At 41.9% G+C, this 26,710-nt stretch overlaps 1 protein-coding gene across 4 annotated transcripts in view; it reads right to left on the bottom strand.

The window, feature by feature from the left end:
• Mrpl1 (mitochondrial ribosomal protein L1) overlaps positions 1–26,710 on the bottom strand; it is a 115,271-nt gene that overhangs the window by 47,056 nt on the left and 41,505 nt on the right. Inside the window, exons 1-4 of one of the 4 annotated variants that reach the window (XM_052735410.1) lie at positions 14,963–15,209; positions 14,488–14,630; positions 13,372–13,624; positions 6,039–6,153 (exon numbers count right to left, since the gene is read on the bottom strand). In XM_052735410.1, coding sequence (XP_052591370.1) covers positions 6,039–6,153; positions 13,372–13,402 — 146 coding nt within the window. In that variant the 5' untranslated portion in view covers positions 13,403–13,624; positions 14,488–14,630; positions 14,963–15,209. Of the gene's footprint in view, positions 1–6,038; positions 6,154–10,642; positions 10,920–13,073; positions 13,326–13,371; positions 13,625–14,487; positions 14,631–14,962; positions 15,210–26,710 lie in introns of those variants that run through there. The other 3 variants (XM_052735409.1, XM_052735411.1, XM_052735408.1) reach the window with 3 other exon arrangements.

The following is a 26,710-nucleotide window of genomic DNA, read 5'->3' as shown; positions in this document are numbered from 1 at the left end:
GCATCCTTTCAGACTGCTGACAGCAAGTTTAAGCAAGTGCCCAAGTGGAAGGATGTGCTGTGTCTCAGTAGCTCTGCGGGTACTGATGCCTCCCCAATGGGAGGAGCTACATTTTAATCGTCTATTTACTGATAAAGTAACAAAGCCAACAACAGACCAGAGAGCCTGCTTAGGAAGAAAGTAGTCTATTTAAAATAAACAAAGATTCTAGACAAAGCCTTCAAATTTACATTAAATAATATCTTGATTTCACAGCTAAATTTCCAAATATTTAATATGCAAATAATATGAAATCTCCAGAGGATGAAGTGACTTTTTTTTTTTTTTTGTAATTATATTTGTGAAGCCCCAAAAGGTCTGATAAATGAGATTAAGATGGTTAAAGAGCAATGTACTTATCTATGGTTGGGACTTCACTTCATAAAACATTTGAGCTGTTCAATGTAAACCATTTTAGGTTTCAAACGGGACAGTGCTTTAGGAAAACTAAAGTCTAGTATGACATCATTATAGTACAGAACAAACGAGAGTCTTGGGAAACTAGCACTGTAGCACAAGCTTACAATCCCAGCACTTGGGAGGGAGACGGGGGAAGACCTTGAGTTCAAAGCCAACCTAAGCTATACAGCCAGGTCCAGTCCAGCCTAAGCCATACAATATGACCCTTCCTCATTTGTTCTGGGGACAAAGTACTTGGTCACCCAAGGTCCTGAGTTCCATCTCTACCACCACGAAAGGGGAGTGGAAATGCATTAATCAAAAAAGCAAAACTGCAATTAAACAAAATCCTTCAGTTATAGGCTACAAACTAACCTCACAAACCACTGCTTTGTTTCCACAGCCCCCCAAAACCATCTGTCTTTACTCAAAAGAATCACAGTAAGAAGAACTTTGTTGTTCATGCAGGTAGGTGAGCTTAAGAGCTATGACTTTCAGATCCATATAAATCATGCTGGAAGGGACGGGGAGGGGCAGAACACCTGGCACTCTGGATCTAGAGAACAGACTGATCTACAGTTACCTGGGTAACTAAACCACACAGATTAAATGAGTAACAAGAGACTGTACTCAGCTAATAACTTTCGCCCTGCCACATCTGTCCTCCAACAGAAACACAGGAGGAAAATAATCCACGGTCAGGCCCAATCACACAGGACAAGAAAAGGCAGTGCTATTATAAAGTTCACTTCGGGACCTGAAAATCTGTGACCCCAGAGAGCAATCCAAGTATTCCAAGAGCAAAGAGTCTTTTACACTGTGGTGTTTGTTTGTTCGTTTGTTTTGTAAAACTAACTTGAACTAAACAATAACGCTTGAGGCTAATATGAGATAAACGCACCAACATCTCTAAGAGTGATTTATTCATTCTTTTTCAACGAAATGCAAATCTGCTGCACCTCAACTGCGAAAGCTGGAAAGAGCACTGGCACGGAGAAGGGGGGTGTGTGAAAACTCCCAACGTTTCCTGACCCCACCACAGAGCTGAGAACACAGCCGAGCATGCAGGCAGCCCAGCAGCCTAAACTCCAAGGAGAATCAGTCCCTCCACACTCTTACCATGTCTCTCTCTCCAGTGACAAAATGGAGAGAGGGGAAAGCAGGTAAGACAAACCTGAGAGGCTAGTGTGGCCATGTAACTCCTCAGGAACAAAGGGATTCATACTTTCATGGCCTTTTCCACACACCTCCATGGATGCTCCCAGGAAAGAGTGCAGCAGCTGGAGACTAGAGAGGGTGCAGGCTGGAGGAAAAGGCCTAGGCAAACACCCACTGTCTCTGGTAGAAAGGAAGAAAACTATCACCAGAACTTCCACCTAGAGTTCTGAGCCAAGGCAGGAACAGTACAGGGCTCAGCCTGTACTGTATCTACCCAGACAGGGGCCTGGAACTCCCCCATAACCTGCAGCAGGTACAGACAGAGGGAGAAGGGAGAGGTGTGCTCAAAAAGCCTCTCTCCAAAGCACAGTCTCAGTGGGCCTCCCGAATCCTAAATCGGAATCTGGCCGGCTGAGACTGCCTCTTCCACCCCTTTCCAGCCAGGCGAGCACTGAGCAACAACAGGCCACAGCCTACTGCTAGGGGAGGACAGGCCCAGGGGAGGACAGGCCCAGGGGAGGACAGGCCCAGGGGAGGACAGGCCCAGGAGAGGACAGGCCCAGGGGAGGACAGGCCCAGGAGAGGACAGGCCCAGGGGAGGACAGGCCCAGGGGAGGACAGGCCCAGGGGAGGTCAGGTCCAGGAGAGGACAGGCCCAGGAGAGGACAGGCCCAGGGGAGGACAGGCCCAGGGGAGGACAGGCCCAGGGGAGGACAGGCCCAGGGGAGGTCAGGCCCAGGGAGGACAGGCCCAGGGGAGGACAGGCCCAGGAGAGGTCAGGCCCAGGAGAGGTCAGGCCCGGGGAGGACAGGCCCAGGGGAGGACAGGCCCAGGGGAGGACAGGCCCAGGGGAGGACAGGCCCAGGGGAGGACAGGCCCAGGAGGGGACAGGCCCAGGGGAGGACAGGCCCAGGGGAGGACAGGCCCAGGGGAGGACAGGCCCAGGGGAGGACAGGCCCAGGAGAGGGCAGACCCTCCAAGCTGCAGTTGCACAGCAGGAACATCACCAAGAAAAGCCCAGCAACCCAACCCCCACACTGAGCACAAAGTGATGGTACAGAGATTTCGGCTACTGGTAACCATGGAGACCACAAAACCAAAACCTAGCTCAGCCCTTGACCACACTGGCTCAACACTAAAAGACAAGCCTACTTGTGTGTAAAACCTATTAACTTCAGCCTCGACTATTGTACACTGGACATTCAGCATTTGTCTCAAACAAAACAAAGCAGAAACAAAGAGCAATGATGAGAAGCTGCATCACCATGCCTCAGATCTTGACTCTGAAGTCAATCATTAAAAAATAAAGATGACAACTAACATCAGGAACACATCTCATCAAGTTACCAAACAATCTTAGGACAGTTTTTCATATCTTTCCAAAGTGGGCATATTTCTTATGTTATGCTTTTTAGGGCAGTAAAAAGCATCAAACTGTACTACAGTAAAAACTGGGGATGACACAATATGAATTTTCTAGAGGATAAACAAAAATGTTTTGAAATATTCTTAAAGTAATAAGTTAATAAATACCTGTACATAGCAGAAAAAAAGGTCAAACAGCCCAACAGAAGAATAGGCAAGTAAATGATGTACACAAGAAATACACTAAAGATACACAAAACTGACACCTCCTAATGTGGGAAATGGGGCACTCTTCATTCACCGCTGGGTAGGACATAAATTGGTACAACCTGAACTCCTCCAGCTTCTCACAACAAATCAGAATCCAGGCACATTCACACCCAAAGGACAGTGCAGGGACACAGTGTGCTCAGTGACAGAGACGGTGCCTAGCTTGTGTAAGGCCCTAGATTTCATCGCTAGCACCAAGAGGAAGGGCTGTTGCTGCTGCTCCTTGTCTGTCACACCCCAAAAGAGTCTCTGCTAGCTCTGCAGGCATCCATATTAAGCCCACATGCTCAGCAAGTACTCTATCACTGACTAATACAAACTAACAAGGTAATTTTGGAATATCTATCAAAGTTGAAAATATATACATCTTCTGACCAAAGAATTTTACTTCTCAGAGCTTACACTTCAAATACTTCCATTATATATAGGATACATGAATTTTACATAGTTATTCAGTTCAGGGTCACTTATATTAATGAAATATTAGAAAGTTAAATTACATAAATTATAGTACATTTATACAGCTAAATATTATATAGTTAAATAACTAGACAGCATCATATGAATCTATTTCCACAATGTATTGTTAGAAACAGGCACCAGATGCTCGCTCCATGTACTACCACTTACACAAACGACAAGAAGTACATAGTTAAAAAATGCAGAGACCATTATCATTCAATGGCTAACCACCAGGGCAGGAAAGCTACCTGCTTCTCACCATCTAAACCCTATACATCTTCAATTGCTTACCAAGAACTAACTCATTTAAAATAATTCCTTTAAGACAAAAGGCAATTCTTTATGTTGCTGTCAGTTCATTTTAAAGTGCTCCAGGGCAGAACAACAAAACAGGTACCTGCTCATAGTCACATCAACATCTTGTGTAGTGCCATAGCATCGATACACTTTGGCTAAGTTTATTAAAATAAGAATATGTTAAACAACTGGAAATTTACAAATTTCCCTAAAATTTCCTACACTTCAGTTTTCATTTTGGATATCACATAATCTAAGGGTTGTACCCTATCAAAATTCATTGAAAAGTAAGGTTCTGTAGCTTGAACTGTATTTGACAGGCCCTACTACCCTCCAAAGCCACTGATTCGACTCTTTTAGGCTGGTCATTGACGGAAATAGTTCTGAAGTCAGACAGTAAGTCTTCCCTCCAACACATCCACGCTGTCTAACTCTAGGTTATGTTGTTCTAAACTACTACTGGATTATGTTGCTCATGGGTACTGAAATTTAAACTCCTAGCACCCACATAAAATTTAATTTTTGGTTCGGGAGGCAGAGCCAGGCGGATCTCTGTGAGTTCGAGGCCAGCCTGGTCTCCAAAGCGAGTTCCAGGATAAGGCGCAAAGCTACACAGAGAAACCCTGTCTCGAAAAACCAAAAAAAAAAAAAAATTTAATCTTTGGGCTTCCATTCTTCTACCTAAGAAACGCTCATCGTAGTACCTGTACTTCATAACTGGTAAGAAGATTAAGTGAACAAGTATATGAAATGTGTTCAATTATAACAATAATTATTATTAATATGCTATTAATAGTAACATTATTATCACAGAAATACATAAGAATTCTGTAAATTTTAACTGTCAATCTCCTATAGCGCTTTAGCATTTAATTAGTACTCCCTCAGCCATTTCTTTAAACTACAGAAACAGTGACATTAGGGAAAAAGACATTCAGAAAAAGATGGTACTGAGTTACACTTCATTAACATCAATATCCTTGGGAGAAAACCAATTAGCATTATGCCCAACAACCAGATGGCATGAGCCGTAAGTCCAAGAGCTCTGCCAACATTTGCCTTTCAGTCCCTTCCGTCATTCAGTTCAATGGAGAAAAATACTGAGCTCTAACTCCACACAAAACCAGCTTTTTACTCTTGGTAATCAGACACTGTGAGAATAAATTTCATCCTTTATACTTCCATAGGTTGAAAGTCTACACAAAAAATTATAAATACATACATATATGTATGTATGTGCATTTCTACATAACACAACAAACATTAAAAATCTGAAATTCCAACATATAATTCCAGTACTGGTAATCCTGTAATCCCTAATTATAAAAAGCAACATGGAGAAAAATATCATTTAAGGAGTAGGGGAAAAAAGTTTCAGAACTAAATTCCTTCAGTTCTGATCCTTATTCTGACATGTGCTGGTCCTCTGCTCTGGACTGGCTCTATGATCTCATTGTGATGGTTAGTTTAACTGTAAAGTGGAAATCATCTAAAGCCACTTGGGAAGAGTCTAGAGGAATCTACGGCCATGCTGAGCGAGTCTCTTAAGGGTTACCTGGGGTAGGCAGACTCACCTTGGCCCTGAGCTGGGCCCAACTGAACAAAAATAGGGAGCAGAGAAGCACAGAGAGAACACACGCTCACTCTCTGCTCTAGACCACGGGTGCGAGCTGCTGCTTCAGGTCCTCGATGCCTCGATTACCCCACAATGACGGGCTGGGACTCGGGACTGTCCGTCCAATAAACCCTCCCCTCCTCAGTTGCTTCTGTCATGGAATTTTACAGTAACAAGGAACAAAACCACAACACTGTTGGTGCCTTGATTTCCTTCTCTTCCAATGCACATAACACAATAGTAGATACTTAAAATGACAGTGGTGAGTGATTAGCTCGAGATGCTCATAAATGCTATTAAGTCTTGTCTTCCAGAACACTAAGGTCAAAGGAGAACAGACAATGAACCTCTGCAACTACCAATCTTTATAGAACTACGTTTTTTAATCAGAACTTTAACAGTAAAGGAAGCAACTAAAAAAAAAAATACTTACTTTGTAGCAGCAGCAGCAAAATGTCTGTGAGTCCAGAGAACATTCTCAGAGCAAGGGTAAGGAGGGGCCTGGTAAGCTGTCTTGGAAAGACAATGCCTTTGATGTTGTCTCAAGACTTAGAAGGAAAAGAAAATATAACATTAATCATCAGACTCATACATTTTTACATTCTAAAAATCAGTATTTTCAAAACAAAAGCAACTAATATTTTGTGAGTCTTAACCACTTTTAAAAAGTATAAGAATAGGGGATGGGATTTTTTTTTTTAACATGTAATAATAGGGGATGCCTCAAAAGCAAGAGAATCTGAGTTTGGATCTCTCTAGAATCCGGGTGAAAAGCTGGGTATGGTGGCATATGCCTACAACCCCAGGAACAGTGAGATGCCATGAAGCAGGTCCCTGGAAGATTGTGGGCTAGCTAGCCTGACCTATGGTGACGTTTCAGGCCAATAAGAGACCATGTCTCAAACTGTAGCATTAATCTTAAACTGTCTTATTAATAAAACAAACCTAAAGCCAGGTATTGGGGTGAACGCTGGAAGATCAGAGAAGCAGAACAAGCCACAGCCACCTCACCTTGCCAATTCCTCAGCTGATCCTGTTTCCTCAGACTGGATGCCTCTGAGTCCTTATCCAAATGGATCTCAGCTGAACTATTGCTCAAAAGCCTAAAAGCTTAACCAGATTCTAGTTCCTGGTTTTCATGCCTTATATACCTTTCTGCTTCCTGCCATCACTTCCTGGAACTAAAGGCCTGAGTCACCATGCCTGGCTGTTTCCAGTGTGGCCTTGAACTCACAGAGATCCAGATGGATCTCTGCCTCTGGAATGCTAGGATTAAAGGCGTGTGCTACCACTGCCTAACCTCTATGTTTAATATTATGGCTGTTCTGTTCTCTGACCCCCAGATAAGTTTACTGGGGTGCACAATATATCAACCACACTCAAACAAAAGGTGGTAGGTGTCTAAGGAACTACCCAAGGTTGTCCTCTGACCTCTACACTGTTAATGCACATATGCAACCATCCTCCACATGAATGTAAACACAAAAACACATATACACAAAAATAAAATATCCAGTACTAGGGATAGGGTGTAGCTTAGTTCCTGGCCTAGCATGTGCAAGGCCCTGTATTCCATAAGCAGTATCACTAAAAGGAAAGATATAGAAATCACACTCAGAGAAACTAAAAGCAAGCAGAGGCATCTGATATCTAGTAACTTTTTCTAATCACTTATTCTGTTTTGTTTTTGAAATAGGAGCTCACAGCTGATTAGCCTGACCTGGAACTCATTAAGTATGGCCCAGGCTGGATGGAACTATAGGCAACATGTGCTTATAGGCATGAACCTTTACACCCTCTTCACCTATTTTTACCTTAATCTAATTTAAGCTCAATAGATTCATTTTTATTAACAGGGAGTATGTACATGTGTACCCCTAAATTTTTAAAATAGTTTCTACTTTATTTATTCATTTTTAAAGGTGATACATTCACAGAGTTGTCCGAGTTCTTCTAAAATCAGAACAAAGTGGGAATTTTGCCCTACCAGATAAAGATATGTTATAAGAAGGGCAGGGAAGAGAGAGGGTAGTGTGGGGAATGAAAAGAAAGATCTAAGTATAATTGTGTATGTATGAAAATATAAACGAAAACCATTTCTTTGTAAGCTAAATTTTTTTTTTTTTTTCGAGACAGAGTTTCTCTGTGTAGCTTTGCGCCTTTCCTGGAACTCACTTGGTAGTCCAGGCTGGCCTCGAACTCACAGAGATCCTCCTGGCTCTGCCTCCCGAGTGCTGGGATTAAAGGGGTGCGCCACCACCGCCCGGCGTAAGCTAAATTTAAAAATGATTTAAGAGATGTTATAAAGTTATGATGAAGCCGGGAGGTGGTGGCGCACGCCTTTAATCCCAGCACTCGAGAGGCAGAGCCAGGTGGATCTTAGTGAGTTCAAGACCAGCCTGGTCTACAGAGTGAGATCCAAGACAGGCACTAAAGCTACACAGAGAAACCCTGTCTCAAAAAAACCAAAAAGTTATGATGATTCTACATATTGGTAGTGGCACAAATACAGAAAGACAGATTAGTAGGACAAAAAAAAAATGGCTTGACAATAAACTCATCCAAAGTCCCCAGTACAAAGGAAAAAAACAAAACAACAACAACTACCCACTCACAGGTGAATGGTAATACTTAAAAGCCTTTCAGAACAGAGGAAAAATATCTTTATAACTGTTACAGGAGGAATGGTTTCATAAACAAGACCAAAGGCACTAAATAAAAAGTGGTTATATTTTTAAAATGGTTGTATGAAGTGTTAAAAACTTCTGTTTATCAAATACACTTTTTAAAAATTAAAAGCCGAGGCTGTGAAGATGGCTCACTATTGGAAAGTGTTCTCCAGGCAAGCGTGAGAACGTGTGCTCAGCCCCCAACACACATGTAAAACACTGCACACAGTGGCTCATCCTTGTGATTCCTAAAAAGAGGAGGCTGATTCCTGCGACTCACTGGCCAGCCAGTCTAGACTGATTAGCACACTCCAGGTCCTAGTGAGAGACCCCATTTCAAAAAAACAAGATGGGTAACTCAAGAGAAATAACACACTACATGTGTGCACACATGTGCACACATAAACCCTCCTACACGCACATAAAGTGAAAAGATAGACCCCCAAATGGGTAGAATATATTTGCAACATGCTCAGCTGACAAAGGAGTCATCTGACTCCTTGACTACAAAAGACAACACAATTGAAAAATGCACAAAAGGGATTAAAAGGCCTCAAACTGAAAAGGAAATACAATAGTGTAAAAGATGTCCACTGAGTATTACCTCATTAGTAACCAGGTAAATACAAATTTAAAACTCCATATAACATCTGCCAACAGCACTACTTAAAGAGTGGTCAGCAGACCTATTACAGTCTGCAACCACATAAAGATTACAGTAGCATGTGAAACAAACAAATCACTAAGTTCAACGCAACTGACAATACTTTTAATAACGGGCATGCTGGAGACCCCTATAATCCCAACACATGGGAGTTTGACCTTGTCTCAAATTATTGGTTTTTTTTCCACAAAACTTAATCAAGAAAGTAGTATTTAATTTTATTGTGGAGATACAATTTATAAATTAGATAATCTAAGTATCATTGTTCCAGATAAAGAAACCTCAAGGAAATTAAGTCACTTACCACATCAAATACAGGAAGATTTTATGCACTGTAGATAAGAGTGTGAACTAGAATACCATTCTGGGAAGCAATGTGGAATTACCCAGTGGAGCCTGGTAAGCACATCACAATGGTGCAGCAGTCCACCTCCAGACAAGTACCATGTACATGTGCTTTAAGAGACATGTACAAGAACAATCAGAAGACTGTTTCTAAGTATAGAACTAAGAGACGAACTCAAGCATTTCTCTATCACAGACTGGATAGCCACTGTCCTGTAACGGAAAGCCCTATGACTATAAAAATAAGCAAACTGCTATACACTGAGATTCACGAACACATTGAACCAAAAAAGCCAATGACAGAATCACTACTTAGAATCCCCTATAGTAAGAACCAGAAATTAAAAATTTCAACAGTAATCAATCTACTACAGACTAAGTAAAACCAAATTACAATAGTATCACTACTTTAGATGCCCTACTAGACCTCTATCTCTATTTCCAACCCCTTAGTCAACAATGTGTCATCTGTCTTAGCACACTCATTCACTTCACATAGATCACCTCATTTACCACCAGACAAAATAGTCCTCAATTTCCTCAACTACTCCTCAGCATACCTGACACTACATTCATTCTTTGAAGTTTCTCCTCCACTCCCATCCTTTCACAAGGAGATAGAGACTATTCCATCTCTTTTAGTAGATACTGAACGGTTAGCAGTCCCAAGAGATCTGTCCTAAACTGTTTCCCCACCCTCCTCTCTAAACTTCACCTTCTCTCAGAGCCTCTCATCAAAGTCTTTGCACCCCCAAATAAACACTGTCGACAGGCCACCACTGTCTACCTCATGAATTACTATAACAGTCTCCAACTGGTCCTATCATCTGCTTTTGACAAAGATCATTCTTAAATGCACAGCACGCCATGGCCTTACATAACCACAGCTCAGTGAACAAGCCAATTCTTACCAAGAACTCAATGAGCTGTTCTACCTCTATCTAGTGAGCTTCATCTAACACCACTCTCCCACACGCTCACCGTATTTCAGATACTCTTAGCTCCTTTCCGTTACCCGAGCACACTGTGTTCTTTACTACCTTAGGAATTTCACATAAAAAAAGTCTTGCTATGTGAACCATACGGCGAAATGGTATATACAACAGCAAATCTACTCTCACTGGAGAAGGCTTTTAAAAATAATCTATCATTCAGTCATTCAACAATGAATGATCAATGAAATGTGTGCTGGCCATGCTTTTGTTCACATTAGTGAACACAACACAAAAATCCCTCTTCTCATGGAGCTTACGTTTCTGGTTAGGGGGAGACAAGACCAATAAATATAGGGGGGAGGACTGCAGGATAAAAGAAGATGGAAAGCAGTTTGCATTTTTAAAGTAAAGGTCGATTTCATACCAAAGGTGGGCCTGGGGAGACAGCTTGTAGACAAAGCTCTTGCCATGCAAACTTGAGTAGTGAGATTCAGATTTCTGCAACCACATGAAAGCTGGGTAAGCTTAGTGCAACACTCCTCCACCTCTGCCCCGTAGTCCCAGCACTCCAGAGGCAAAGTCGGGAGCTTCTCAGGACAAGGTGGGAATCCATAAGCTCCAGGTCCAGTGACAAATCCTGCCTCAATAAATACACTGGACAGCGATTGGCAGAAAACAGCCGACATCAACCTCTGGCCTCCATGTGCACACATACATATGCAAAAAACTTACAGTGAATACAACACTCTGAATTCATATTAGCCATATTTAAAGTACTCAGTAGTGAATAAACAAAATGGACAGTGCAGTTATAGGCCATTTTAAGGACTTGGGGGAGGCTTTTCAGAGTAATATGATTAAGTTCCCTTTATAAATATTAATTAAGAGCCCAGAAAAAGAGTCTTAGACTACAGTCCTGCATGGCCTAGACCTCACTATGTAGTCCAGGCTGGCCTCAAACTTGCATTAATCCTGCTAACTTTGCCTCCCAAATGCTGGGAGTAGAAGCATGTACCACCACAATCAGATTAAGGTTTTTTTCTTTGATTTTATTTATTAAATCTTATGTGTATGGATATTTTGCCTTTAGAGATCAGAAGAGGGGGTTGGATCAACTGGACCTGGAACATAGTTATGGACCACCACGTGGATATTAGGAATCAGGCCCAGGTCCTCTGGAAGAACAGCAAATACTCTTTAACTATGGAACCACTTCTATACACACACACACACACACACACACACACACACACACACACACACACACCAGCTTAAGTTTTTAAAGGACTAATTTACTACTTAGAGCAGGACACAGAAAAATCCAGGTGAGAAACCGTGGTGACTTAGAACAAGACAGTTGAAGTGTTACCATGGGAAAGTCAAGAGTCTAGGTTAACAGCATTAAGGAGGCTGAGGCAAAAGGATTTTCTCAAGTTCAAAGCCAGCTTGAGCTAGTTAGTGAGTGCAAAACCAAACCAGTCAGGACCACAAAGCAAGACCTTGTCTCCAAAAATGCACCCCCCAACACACACACCCACCACCACCACTACCACTACCAAATAGTCTGGATCAATTTGAGAATAAAGCAAACAGGATTTGTCAACTACTTAACATGAAGTGTGAGGAAGAGACAAGTCAAAGATATTAAGAGGTTGTGGCCGGGACAACTGAAGGCATACAGCTTTTATCAGAGGAGATGGAGAAAGCTGCAGGTTATGATTGTAAGTTTGATTACAAACATGTATCCTTAAGTTATACACAAATGGCTCTAGAATTCTCAAATAAATATAAGACTCTGGACTTCAGGAAAGAGGTCCCAACTGCAGGTAAATATTTGATAGCCATTAAAACATAGAAATAAACCTAAAACAGATGGATGAGGCCACTACAGGAGTGAATTCACACTAAAAGAATGATATTGGATACAGAAGAGATGAGAATGAAGAATGGAATCCTGGATCTTGGGAAACTACAAGGAAACATACTAGAGAGAAGAACCAACCAATTAATAGCAGAAGGAATGCCAGGTGGAATAGTAATAAAATTGGTAAGTATCCTGGAAGTTAAGAGAAGAAAAAGTGACAAAAAAAATAAATCTTCAGTTCTTTTCTTGGCTTCTTCAATTTTGTCTAATGTGATTTCTATCACACATGAGGGTAATGCCCTCAATCTCTATTCAGTAATAACATATTCTGGTTTACTTAGTACTCACCAGGGTGTGTTGTGATCTCATCACCCCTAACTTGAAAAACTATCCTAAATAAGGATGCTGATCTTAACACTGAACTTTCCTGAGAGAAGTTCAAAGAGAAAATGGATACAGCATTTGTAAGGAAGATTAGAGAGCTCCCAAGGTGTATAGCTCACTGGTAGATTTACCTAGCACGTCTGGGTATGTATGTCCTAGATTCCGTACCCATCACCGCAAAACAAATCACAGGCTTCAATTCTTCCCCTGACATCTACTAGTTAGACGAATTTAGTCACGTGCCCAATGGGGTTGGTTGCTTCCCCTTAAAACGGAGTGATGAAGGCTGTTTCATCCACTTAAAGACCTGATTTAATTGCATAACGATATTCATAACCATTGTCCTTAAAAAAGAAAAAAGCATGGTACTAAAGGGCCTGTCATTCTAACCAACGGGGCTTGACTTGTCACTGAACAAGAAACACTGCAGAATTAGTCTCCAATGATAAACATGACCTAAATTAGATAACTTCTGTAAGTTTAAGAACTGGGATCGCCTGTATTCACAAAGCGGCAACAAACACTCCTAGGTTCGGATTTTACAGATGTAAATCACTTTATATACCACTTTTCCATTTTCAGGACTCACTTATCAAACTGAACTCACCCGCTAGCCCCGACACAGGACAGAAGCCTTGTACTCCTCACACCTGACTGAAAGGACTGTCATTGTATTTCCCCTCCCGTTTCACCCTCCGAGGGACCAGCTCCAAGAGAGAAACCTTGCGTTGAAACCTCGCTTGTAAGCAGTAATAACCCTCTGGGCTATGGAGCCCAGAACGAGCCTGGAGGCATTTCGAGTACCCAGAGCTGAGCCGTGCCCGCCAGATTCTGGCGTGTACCCTGCTGCAACAGGAGACACGGTTCTAGATCCTTTGTCCACGCAGGAACACTGGCTGTCTTACCTCTACTGAGGCATCTTATGGCGGCCGCCATGTTGACTACTCCGGATTGTGTTGACGAAATTGGTCCCGCGGTTCAACTGCACGGACAGGCGAAAAAGGTTCCGCTCGGAAGCCGGCAAAGGGGGAAGGTGTTGGTAGGAGCAAAGGAACAGGGCGGAGAGCGACCTGGCTTAAGTGCCTTCGTGGCGGCCTTCCTGTCAGTTTCCCCAGGCGGGGGCTCCGTTTTGTAGTTAAGGCACAAAAGCTTTACAGCCTTCAGGAAAAAATGGCTTTGTTGGAAATGCTTTAATTATTCATCCCTTCTTATTTTTTCTTTTTATCCTGCTGATGTATTCAGAACCATCATTTAAACAGGGGGGAACCTAGTTCTCTGCCTAAAGTCTTGAAAAACCTGACGTATCCCCAGCTTCCTCCGCTACATTTTCAGCCTTGCTAAGATTTTTTTTTAAAAAAAACGCACGTTGCTAGGCGATAGTGCGCGGAGCTAGCTTGTGCGAGGCCCTGAGTTCGATCCTCTTGACAGCAAAGAGAAAAGAGTCCGCCAAACTTCACCACCCAAGGTGGGCCAGGAGGTCCCACTTACTAACCTCCTTTCAACACAACGCCAGACCAAGGTTAATCTTTCAACAATCTGCTTTACTGCTCCCGGCTGCTGGCAAGCTGTGCCGCTAGGACCAAGCGAGCAGTGTAGTGTTTAGGAAACATGTCTAGGGTTTTGTTTTGGTTCTTTTTTTTTTTTTTTTTTTGCTTGTTTGTTTGTTTACATCTAGTATTCAAACGATCAGAGATGATCGGAGACTCATGCACAGGTTATTCTTAACCCTACCCCGCTACCCTCCCCCCCCCAAAAAAAAAGAGACATCCATTATGTCACAGCTGCCCGCGTGGTTTCCTAAAACAAGTCAGATCACGAATTAAATCAATTCCATTAAAATAAAACTCTCTAGTGATTGGCCATTTCCAAAGGCTCACTAATGACCTCCGCTTACCTCCTCAGCCCACATCCCTCCCAAGGCGCATGCGCAAGGAGGGAGGGAGGGAGGCAGGGAGGCAGGGAGGGAGGGAGGCAGGGAGGGAGGGAGGCAGGGAGGGAGGGAGAAACCACACATTTCTCACCTCTGTGACTTTGTTCCTCTGGGGCTGCTGCTTGAATATCACTGTGCCAGAGTAAATTTTTTTTTTTTTCCTTAAAATTTCAGTTCAGCCTTCACTCAATGTTGGCAGTCTCCTCCACACCTCCAGGACTGCCCACTTTCTTCCTGGTTTTGTAGAATAAACAGGAGTTATATTTGTTTATTTGAAACAATTCTGAAGCCTATTTTATATATAGTACAATTTGCCAGCCTAAACTGTACAATTGGATGGGTTTAAGAAGATTCAGAGTTCTGTCTTTCCTATCAGTTTGAGCTCTTTGTGGGCAGAAATCTTGTCATTCATTTTTGGAACTCAGCACATACAACACACAGCACCAGGCAGGAACAGAGGTCTTCAGCAAATGTTTGTTGAATAAATGATAAGTGAATGATAAATAAATGAGTCATTAATAAACGAATTAGTTACTTGATGAGAATGGCAAGCCTGCAGAACTTACTTGGTTTCCTGAAGCTACCCACAGAAGATGGACTAGCTCAAAGCTGGAATTTCCCAGAAACCTTATTGTATATTTATATGCGGTGGTCATCTAAAGGAAGACTAAGATTCTTCCTTAGTGCCCATTCTTGTCAGCACCGAAGCAGTTACTTCAAAAGCTCCACAGTCAGCTGTGACTTTAAAAGAAAGAAAGGAAAACCTGGAAGAATCTGAATCTACTTTTATAACTTTCTTCCCACTTGCCCTCTTTTCCTTCTGTGATTTTTTTTTCACATATAGAGCAGGGAGAGGGGAAACTTGAAGTCATCTCATGATACTTAAAAAGATAATTCAGTCTAAGGATATATATATATAAGTTCACCTACTGCTGGTTCTTCAATTCATCTCTTCTAATCTCCACAGCTGGATTCAGTTGGCCCTTGGCTGATAATGCCTACCATGAGAACATAACCACTCAGTCAGGACTCACAATAATATGGACTGTGCTTACAGCAGCATTGTTATTATTAAAACAATGTCCTTTATAAGTTCAATGTGCCTGATTGCCTTCTTTGCTCACCAGAATTTGATGGCATTAATCAAGTAGGATCCAGAGTCCATGTATTTGCAAATAGATGATAGATAATGATAGATAGGTAGATAGATAGATGATATTCATTAGCTTAAGATTTTATAAAAAAAACTATAAAATAACTTAATTAAAAGTCATACTCTGAAATAGACACTCCATTATAATGATAATGACTTCATCATCATCTTGACTGGATTTAGAATTACCCAAGAGATTGAGGCAGACCTCGGGGTATTTCTGTGAGGATATTTCTAGAGAGAATTAATTGATGGGGAAAATACATCCTGAATGTGGGTAGCACCATTGCGTGGGCTGTGGGCTTTGGCAAACAAGGGCGGGATGAGAGCAAGGCAGTGGAGCACTGGCTGCTTCTTTCTCCTTCCTTTTGGTTCTGGCATGAGCTGCTCTGCTGGCTTCCCCGGCTGTAACAGGCTGAATCCTGAAAAATCGATGAGCCAAACTAAGTCCTTCTTGTTCTAAAACATTTCTGCCAGGTATTTTGGTCACAGTGAGGAAAAGCTAGCGTACACCAAACCTCTGAATATTTAATACATATGAGCTTCTCCTTACTGAAGAAAGGTGCTTTAATTGAGTGAGGATATTCTGGAATCAAACTTCCTACCTTTGAACCCCAGTATCACCATCGGAGTGTGCACAATATGGAGCAAATAGCTATAACCCCTCTGGGGCCCACTTCCTTATTTTGACATGGGGCTAATAATGAGATAATTTTTACAGGTTCTTACTATAGTATCTGTCACAGAGTCAACCCTCAATGAACACTAAATGTCACTATTAAAAAACCAGAAGAAATTCTTACTCAGAAAGGCAAACTGAAGCATCCATTTATTAACACCATGCACAGCATTCTTGTCCCCACACATGCTAGGGCAGTGCTTTTATTAATATTTATAAAGTCACTTGTCTATGTAGTTCATCTTAAAATGCAGGCTTTGCCAGTTGGTTTCTAGGAAGGTTTAGCCACTCCAGGGAGTCTTGGCAAAATGCTAGCAGCCTCCCTACTTGGCTAGCTTCCCTGGGGGAAAAATGTTTTAATATGTGCTCAGGCCTGAAGGTGTTTTGATCCACATTCTCAGAGCATTTCCCAGTTGATCTGGAAATTTGTACTTGAAGAAAAGTCACTTTCTGTTTGAGGTTAGAGTTAGAAAAAAGAAACTTTCATCATACAAAAATAAGGAAATCTAAACTGTTCCTATTTCACCAATGTGTCAGAATTAGTAAGAAGGCCTTTTCGAACTCTGATTGGTGGCTTTCTATGCCAGATCCTCTGATCCATTAGGTCTGGAGCAGGAACCTGGGAATTTACATTTCCAATAGGCTCTGGGGTGACACTGGTACAGTGACCTAGGGACCACACATAGAAAAACTCCCTGAACCACTAGGAAGCATTTGCACACATACTTAACATTAACTTAGAGATGGATAGTTGTTCTGTATAAAAAGATAAGCTCCTCCCTGGTACAACTGCATCTAAAACCAGGATCTACCCACTTTTATCCTCTCTAACTCTACACAGAAACGTCCATGTTTCAGCATCAAAAAATCTGTTGCCAATAGGCACAGTTTCCAATGTTTGCCCACCTAGCTTGACTTTAAGTACTACCAATGCTTATGATATTACCAAGGTTATGTTCCCTTCCCACCTTGTGGTCATTTCAGAATCAGGTTATGGTTAAAATTTTTACTACCCAGAATAATAGGAAATCAGTATAAAGATTAAAAGTTCTGTGAATGACAGATTAAAACTCATATTATCTTGTTCCTCATAGGCAGGGGCTTCTTAGTCTCCTTAGGAGATCAGTTCAATTACAGATTGAGTTAGGAGATTCAGAACTGTGAAGTGGTATGTTATGGAATATCATTTTAAGATGTGTAACATTTGTTTATGCTGTGGAATATTTGTTTCATGATGCAAAGATGTGTGTCACCTGTCTAAAACACCTGATTGGTCTAATAAAGAGCTGAACAGCCAATAGCAAGGCAAGAGAAAGGATAGGCGGGGCTGACAAGCAGAGAGAATAAATAGGAGGAAAAATCTGGGAGGAGGAGAAACTGGAGGAATGAGAAAGGAAGAAGGAGAGAGGACTCCAGGAGCCAACCACCCAGCCACCCAGCCACCCAGCCACCCAGCCACCCAGCCACCCAGCTACACAGCAAGCCACGGGGTAAGAAGGAAAGAAAGGTGTATCAAAATAGAGAAAGGTAAAAGCCCAGAGGCAAAAGGTAGATGGGATAAGTTAAGAAAAGCTGTCCAGAAATAAGTCAAGCTAAAGCTGGGCATTCATAAGAAAAAAAAAAGCCTCTGTATGAATTTATTTGGGAGATGGGTGGCGACCCCCCAAGAGCAAAGAACCAAAAAGTCAAAAAGAACCAACCACAGTCGTCTGCTAAGAAAACCTTAAAAAAAGAACCAACCACAGTCGTCTGCTAAGAAAACCTTAACAACTGCTTCTATAGTACATAAGAGACGAACGCGTAGCACTTGCACATTCCCATGCTGTAAATTCTTTCACAATAATTAGTTTCAAGCTGTTAATCTTAAAGTCAACCAGCTCACCAAACTCTTGATAATTTATAACTTGGTTCTCATATGGCTGTAACACACTGCTGGACGTTTCCCAGTAAAAAGCCTTTAAAAAGCCCTCTAAACCAAGCCAATTCTTTCTGGACCCACACTTCTCAAAACTTACGAACACAAATCACTGGGAAATCTAATTAAAATGTAGGTTACCATTTGATAAATCTTGAACAGGACTGGAGATGCTGATTTCGAGGAAACAGCAATGTGACTGGTCCACAGATTGTACTTTAGATACAAAGATCCCAGAACACACCAAACAACAAAATCTTAATTTCTTGGGGTTTATTTGCTTGTCTGTTTGTTTTATTTATTTATTTATTTATTTATTTATTTATTTATTTATTTATTTATTTATTTATTTATTTATCTGATTTATTTAGAAAAAGGGTTTCACACAGTAGTTCAGACTGGCCTGAAACTCACTACATAGCCCAGGCTGACCTCCATCTTGAAGAAACGCCTCTGCTTCTGCCTCCCAAGTGCTGGGACAAAATCTACATCTTTATCATTAGTTCTAAACCATATCGTTTCGCATAGACTCTCCTAATCAGAAACAAGTGTAAGTGGATTCCTGCATTTCTGCGTCTGGACACCGTGGTTTTCATCTTCAATGGAGATAGCAGACATATCAACCACTTCCGGTCCCACCCACATCTGCTCGTGGTCTGAACTTCCCTCTAACTTAGATATAACTTTCCAGGCCCAGTTATTTGAAACGTGGGTTTGCTCCACCAAAACTCATGTTGAGGCCTAATGCTTCAATATCACAACTAGTGGAGGTGTTTGAGCACTCAACGGGTAGAGAGCCCTTGTGAGTGGGTTAAAGTTTTCTCTCTCGGGTGGGTTAAACACGTCAGGGGTTTAGCCCTTATCTCTCACATGTGTCTCGTCTTTCCTTCTCTCTCTCTCTCTCTCTCTCTCTCTCTCTCTCTCTCTCTCTCTCTCTCTCTCTCTCTCTCTCTCTCTCTCTCTTTTGGTTTTTCAAGACAGGATTTCTCTGCGTAGCTTTGCGCCTTTCATGGAACTCACTCTGTAGCCCAGGCTGGCCTCATCCTTTTCCTTTTCATAAGGTTTCCGCTTGGTTTATTGCCGTGAGGCCTGCATCAGAAGACAAGCAGATGTCATTTTCATGTTCTTGAACTTCCTAGTCTTCTCCAGAACCGAGTCAGACAAAGCCTTACACTCTTTATAAGTCACACAACACAGCCTTGGATATTCTTCTACAGGAACAGAAAACAAACTAATTACCATTTGACACAAGGAACGTCTATCCATGCTTGATCTTAATTTGGCTTGAAAAAAACCAACAAGGACCAACCCCCTGAGCCTCTGATGAACCTGGGGTTGAGAAAATGAAGGGCTGGACTTTGTAGGTGGGAGGATTTGAGCTGGCAAAGTCACAAAGTGGACTCAGAGTAAGGGAAGTCTTGAAAGACAGACTGAAACTGTCAGGGAATAGAAATGATGAGTGAGGAGAGCTCCAGGAATCACTCAGCTGCAAGAATAGAAATGGTGTGAGGATGGCAAAAAAGCCAGATAATGGAAGGAGGGAAGAGATCTGGGGCCTTGGAGAGGAAGGTAACCACCACTGCCTCAGTTCTACCGAAGCGTCTGTCAGTCACTGTAGCAGTGTTCTTGTGAGAGCCTTTGTCTACTGTATGTGCTTCTACAACAACTCTTTATCCCCTCAAAATAGTACCTGTGAATTCCTATATTTTTAAAAAATAAAAAAGTGGAAAACATTGGGTATGGAGGCCCATGCCTGTAACCCTGGAGGGTGGAGGCAAGAAGCCGGCTGCAGCTTGAAGGTCAGGCTAGGCTATGCAGTGAATCCTGGGCCAGCCTGAGCTGCAGAGTAAAACCCTTCAAAAGAATAAAGAAGAAAAGAAAGGGTAAAAAGCACATTCCCACAAAAAAACCCTGCAGGAATCTCGTTGTTCGAGTCATAACATGTGAGCTGACAGCTCTCCTCCAGAATTAGTAACAGCTCCTTAACCATGCATTCTCAGAACTGGAAAAGCCTTTGGATATCTCCCAGGTACCTCATTCACTGTAATTCCCAGATTAATGTTGGTGAGAAAGTCTTTAACTATCCTGTAAGGTAGTTTGTTACATTCGTAGTTGATTCTAATGGTTGGAAGGTTCTTGCCGATATTAAATCTGAAAGCTCTCTGTAGCTTATACCTTTTGGAATTTTTTTGGGTCAGTTTCCTTTTCCCATGGGGAACTTTCTGGAATGTGAGGACATCTATGTACCCTCCTTCAAGTCCTCCCTTCACCTGGCTGAATATGCTTTGTTTTAGTTAGAGTTTCTATTGCTGTGAAGAGACAACATGACCACGGCAGATCATATAAAGGAAAACATTTAATTGGAGGTGGCTTACAGTTTCAGATGTTTAGTCCATTATCCTCATGGTGGGGAGCATGGCAGTGTGCAGGCAGACATGGTGCTGAAGAAGGAGCTGAGAATTCTACCTCTTGATCCTCAAGCAGCAGAAGCAGTCGGTAACACTGGGCATAGTTTGAGCATATGAGACCTCAGAGCCCACCCACATAGTGACACACTTCCTCCAACAAGGCCACACCTACCCCAGCAAAGCCACACCTCCTAATAGTGCACTCTCTATGGGGGCCATTTTCTTTCAAACCACCACCTGCTCCTAACCCTAATTCCCAGTTTCTCCTTCCTGTAGAGGGGCAGCAAGAAACTCACCTTCCTACGCCCTTCCTTACCAAGGACTCTAGTTTGTCTGTGGTTCCTTAAAGTATAGTAACAAACTAAACAAAACGCCCCAAAACAGTAACATCGATCAGGAAACATTGCTGCAATCTGAGATTGCATTAACTTATTCTGCGCTTCTAATGGTCTCACTTACCACTTTGTAATTATCTTGTTTTCCTTCAGCATTACTTCATTTATGATTTAAAAAAAAAAGCTACCACAGATATCTTGAATTTTAAATTAAATTGAATGGGAACTTTTAAATTAACTTTTTACTTTACTACTCCTATATTCTCAAATAGCACCATCAACACAAACACATGTCACATACTTCTTTTAACTTTCTGGTAGTTACATTGAAAGAGTGAAGAGACACAAGTGAGCCGGTTGGACAGCTGAGTGAGGAAAAGAACCTGCTGCAAAGCTTGTCAACCTGCATTCGATCCCCGGAACCCAGATCATGGAGGAGAGAACTGACTTCTGGACGCTGTTCCCTGATCTCCCCTTGGACACCAAGGCAACGTGCATCCCAGCATGCCCACACCATGGCATGCATGCATTCGTGAGTGCACACCCGTATGAATACATGCAAAACAGAAAATTGGCTTTAATGACTTACTTAAATATGTCCATAAATTCAACATGTGTTCAACCAAAAATTGAGATATTTTGCATTCTTTTTAGATTAAGTCATTGAAATTCAGTATGTGATTTTTCACTTGAAGCACAAGGTTGCATTTCAAATGCTTGTCTGTGCCTACCTTATGGAACAGCACAATTTTCAAATCATAATAACCATTGTGATAGCTGGATCTTATTGAATACTTACTGTATTGCAGCCACTTTTCCAAGGGGTTTATGTAATTTAACTCCTTAGATTCTCACAACGCCCTCTGGGATGGGCCCTGTAATTATTCTCATTTTACAGATGAAGGCTAAGAGTCACTGAGAAGTTAAGTAACTGGTCTAGCTAGTTAAGTTAGGATTTGAATCTATGATGACTGGCTCCAGACTCACATCCTTAAGCACTATCATGTATATATCATACATATATGTCACAGGGGATCACCATGCTAAGTGCTATACATGTAGTATTATGGGTAGTCCCCTTTTACTAAGGAAGAAACTAAGGCACTTTAGTACACTGTGAAGATGTGTCTCTGCCAAGGTACCTCCTAACTGGTTTAAAAAAGAGCTGAATGGTATCAATAGCTAGGCAAGAGAAGACAGGTGGGACTTCCAGGGAGAGATTAAAAACTCTGGGAAAGCATCTGAGATGCAGTGGAAGTCGGATGTACAGTATGGAGGAGAGGTAACGAGCCATGTGGCAGAACGTAGATGAATAGAAATGGGTTAAATTAAGTTATAAGAACTCGTTGGCAACAAGCCTAAGCTATGGCCAAGCTTTCATACTTAATAAGAAGTCTCCGTGCCATTATTTGGGAGCTGGAGGTCCAAAGAAAGTCCAGCTACACAAGCTGGTAGCAGACTCCGACATCAGAGCCAGTGTGTCTGACCTTTAAACTTTCCTCCTCAATTTCACTGCTAACCCAGAACTCTGGTGTTTATGCATATTTAGACCCATGAGTCAATATTTTCGTTGCTGATATTTTAAATAAGAGGATGACCAGATAACATCAGAGTGTGGGGGAGAAAGCAAGCCAAGGAAGGAGCACACAGGCACTATGTTTGATCTTCAAAGCTAAGTCTGTCGTCACAAGCACCAACAAAACACTAATTAGAGCTAACTACTTATCTCTAACACGTGAGGGGGTAAAAAATGTTTGAAATATTCATCTAAAATATGGACGCACGCATTTTAAAAAGCTTTATGCACAAGAAAACTAACAACACCAACAGAGTAATTCTCAGAAGGCCTTTTTGTTTTTACCACAGTGCAGGGAACTCAGGAGGAGGCAGTTAGAGGCGGGAAGGATGTGACACCCTCCTCCCTTTTGTTCTCCGTGGCTTTTTTCTTTTGTAAACTTAACATCGTGTTGTCACACTCCTTCTAGACCTGGTGTTTCCTTTAGATTAGTCGGTTAACTCTAGGCTGAGATCCTCACCAAATTCCAGCATCAGGGGCTAATGAGATCTTTCCCCTATCTCTAGATGTCTCCTTCTTTACTGTTTTAGAAATTAGTCCAAGGTATTTTAGGGAAATCTGGAAAAAGTTTCTGTGTCATTTTTAATGACAGAGTCTTGCTATGTTGCTCAGGCTGGCTTTGAACTTTTCACCTTCCTGCCTCAGGCTCCCAAGTGCTAGGATCACAGGCACGCAATACCATGCCTGCCCACAATGGGCAAGTGGTCTTCGGTTGTATAAAATTTAGGCTGAACAAGCCATGGGGAACAAGCCAGTAATGGTGGCTACTCCTGTTCCTTTCTCTGGCTTCCTGCTTTGGAATCCTGCCCTGACTTCTCTCAGTTAGGAACCTGCAAGTGTAAGATGAAATAAACCTTTTCTTCCCCAAGGTTTTGGTCAGTGTTGTATCACAGCACCTGAAAGCACACGAGGACCCTGCCTTTTATTAATTTCTATCTCAGAACATTGAGTTCAAATATTTTAGTCTCACCTGTGCACAGTGGTATCCCATCCTTGTCAGAACTGTTTCATTCATTCCTCTGAGTTTTCTATTGCTGATCCTGGGTTAGTATTTTTCTCCCCATGGAATAGCTTAGATATGAGGTATTCCCCCAAAAGGCTTATGTGTGGAAGGCTTGGCTCCCTACTTGTGAGTCGAATAATTGGGTGATGACTGGATCATAAGGACTCTGACCTAATTAATAGGTTAATCCATTGATATATTTAAAATTTGATGGCATAATTGAAAAGCAGTGGGAGATAGGACATGGCTCAAGGAAGTAGGTCACCTGGGTAAGTCTTTAAAGTCTTTACTTTGTCCTCGCCCCTGCTGTCTCCCTCTTTTGTTCCCCAGATGCCAGGAGACACGCGTCTCTGTTTCACCACGCCCTTCTCCATGGTATTCTGTCTCACTGTGGATCCAGAAATGTGAGGCCAATCCTCACATGAACTTTAACTTCTGAGACTGTGAGCCAGAGCAAACCTTTCTTCCCTGAAGTTGTTTTCTTAGGTGTTTGTCCCAGTGACAAAAAAGCCTGGCCAACACTCGTGGTTATTAAGTGATAGAGACTGAGGGATTGGAGAACGCAGAGGGAGAAGGAGAGTCTACCAGATAGTTGTCTCGTGGCCATGACCGAACACCTGAGCAGAAGTAACTCAAGGGAGGGAGGGTTCCTTTTGTCTCACAGTTCAGAGGGACACAGTCCACCGTCACAGAAGAAATGCCAGCGCAGCCATTTGGTCTGTGGTGCCAGTGAGGAAGCAGAAAGGGGGAACGCTAGTGCTCAGCGGGTTTTCTCCTTTTCTTTCTTTCTTTTTAAGATTTATTTATTTATTATGTATACAGCATGTATGACTGCAGGTCAGAAGAGGGCACCAGATCTCATTACAGATGGTTGTGAGCCACCATGTGGTTGCTGGGAATTGAACTCAGGACCTCTGGAAGAGCAGGCAGTGCTCTTAACCTCTGAGCCATCTCTCCAGCCCCGGGGTTTTCTCCTTTTCAAACTTCTTTATTTTTAATTTCATCTGCAACCCCAGTCCATGGAATCGTGACATACACAATCAAGGCAGATCATTTTTCCGTAGATCCTCTGGAAACTCCTTAAAGAAATGCTCAGAGGTGTGTCTCCTAGGTGATTCTAAGTCTAGTCAAGTTGAACGATGAAAATTAACAATTACAATCAGAAAACACTCTAAGATGGTGGTGTGTTCAATAATCAAGGAGCCAGAGGGTCAAGCTAAACTTTCCTAGGATGATCAACTAGAAATGTATGCCCCTATCCAGTGCCTCAGTTTCTCCATCAGAAAACAGAGATGGCAATATTTTTGTAACACATAATTTTCCATGGCAGTTTCTCAAATTTAGTGACTATTCTGAATGACAGTATATACTTGTTAAAAGTTTATTTTTAATGTATAAATAAAAGATCCTTTTCTAGGAGCTGGAGAGATGGCTCAATGGTTAAGAGCATTAACTGCTCTCCCAAAGGATGCAGAATAAATTTTCATCACCCACATGGCAGCTAATAACTGCCTGTAACTCTAATTCCAAGGGATCCAACCCCCTCTTTTGGCCTCTGCATTTGTTGCATGCATATGGAGTACAGACACAAACGCAGGCAAAACACCCATATACACACACAATAATTTTGAAGAAAAAATATTTTTCTGGCTTCTCTGGAAGAGATGACCAAGTCCTATCCTCTAGCAAAGAAAGGACCAAGAGGACACACAAATGACCAAGAACGGGAAATGTTCAGCATCCTAAGTCATCTGAAAATCTAGGCTCTATTAGGAAAAAATAATATCCAAAGGCCAAAAGAAAATAATCACAGCCAGGACAGAGATATAAGTAAAATAATTACAATTTTTGTAAAGAATTTAGTAAGCCATACATTATGTAACTTCTTAGTTTGTATCATTCTAGATTTGCTACATGTGATTATTTAAGAAAACAGTCAAACACTTGCTTCCCTGAAGATACACTAGAAGACCTAGCTGCAGAAGACAAGAGCCAATGAAAGCCCTGGTGCTCAAGGCTCTGTAGTAGGTAAAGGCCTAACGTCTCCATGGTTGATAATGAGCATGGGGAGTTTTTCAGCCATAACTCACTGTGTAAATAGCACACACAATGGACTCAGGAAACAGTGGCTGTATAAAAGGTGTGCCCCACTAAATATAAGCCTTACACATCCTGACACTCTGATAGGCTGAGAATCAGATACACACTAGGCACACAAATGACATCTTAACATCCTCCAGGGACCTTTGTGTGGCTCTGATGAGGCATAATTCACCTTGAGGTGAGTGAGAACATTTAAAAGGCATAGGACTGGTAGAAGAGGGCAGGAAAGTCTGAGTGTGTAGCTCGGCTCTGCCCAGTGCCTTCCAAGGATCAATGTTAGAACCCAGGAAGGAGAAACAATAAAAACGTATGTAAAAGAATCACTTCATTGACATTTTGAAGGGGCTATGAGCACAAGACTTATTTGTGGGAACCAAGGTAATAAAGAAGACAGGACATAAATTCTTGAATGCAAGATGTCTCTGAAGCATGAGGTACCCTTAGGACACTGACAATCTCCATGACTCTGGTTCTCTCCCTTTAACTAGATGCATGCCTCAGAGAAAGACAAAAAGGACTGAGGCCATGCAGTCGCAACTCTGTTGAAGAACATGGTGTGTACTCCCTCAGTACAAGTATCAAGAGGCAAGGAGCCTTGGAAAGTGTGGAATGGAACCAATCATTACTGGCAGGGTCGCAAAGGCAGAGCAACAGTCTAGAAAACCCCAGCTGTATGGTGATAGCCCTCCAGGAATATAAGCAGGTATAATTATCATAGTCATGATGACATTGGTAGGCTTTATTCACTGTTTCATTTTCCTAAATTTTCCTTTATTGGGATAAGCAGTTTGTCTCATTGTGTCTTTTTTATAAAAGATTTTAATTTTAGGTTAGGAATTAAAATGACATGTTGTACCTCGTATCTTAACTAATTATTAACTGAATTAACAATGAAGCCCTTTCCTGCCATGTTCAATTGCATCAAGTTATCCACAGCTGTTGACTGTCGACCTTATCCCTCGCTGCATGAGAATTAAACATGGTGTTTGCTTTCCATCGTGTGACACAGGGTTGCACTGTGTAGTCCAGGCTAGCCTCGAATTATGTCCCCCATCAGCCTCCCAAATGCTAGGACTAGAAGGCTGAGCCACCACACCTGGCTAGAATTAATATTTTTCGTAGGCTACAGGAAGATATTATCA

The sequence above is a fragment of the Peromyscus californicus genome, unplaced genomic scaffold (genome assembly GCF_007827085.1).
Source record: "Peromyscus californicus insignis strain IS unplaced genomic scaffold, ASM782708v3 Scaffold_13__1_contigs__length_99412109, whole genome shotgun sequence".
NCBI lineage: Eukaryota > Metazoa > Chordata > Mammalia > Rodentia > Cricetidae > Peromyscus > Peromyscus californicus.
Note: the sequence above shows the minus strand (reverse complement) of the source record. Positions and strands in the feature narration are given on the sequence as shown.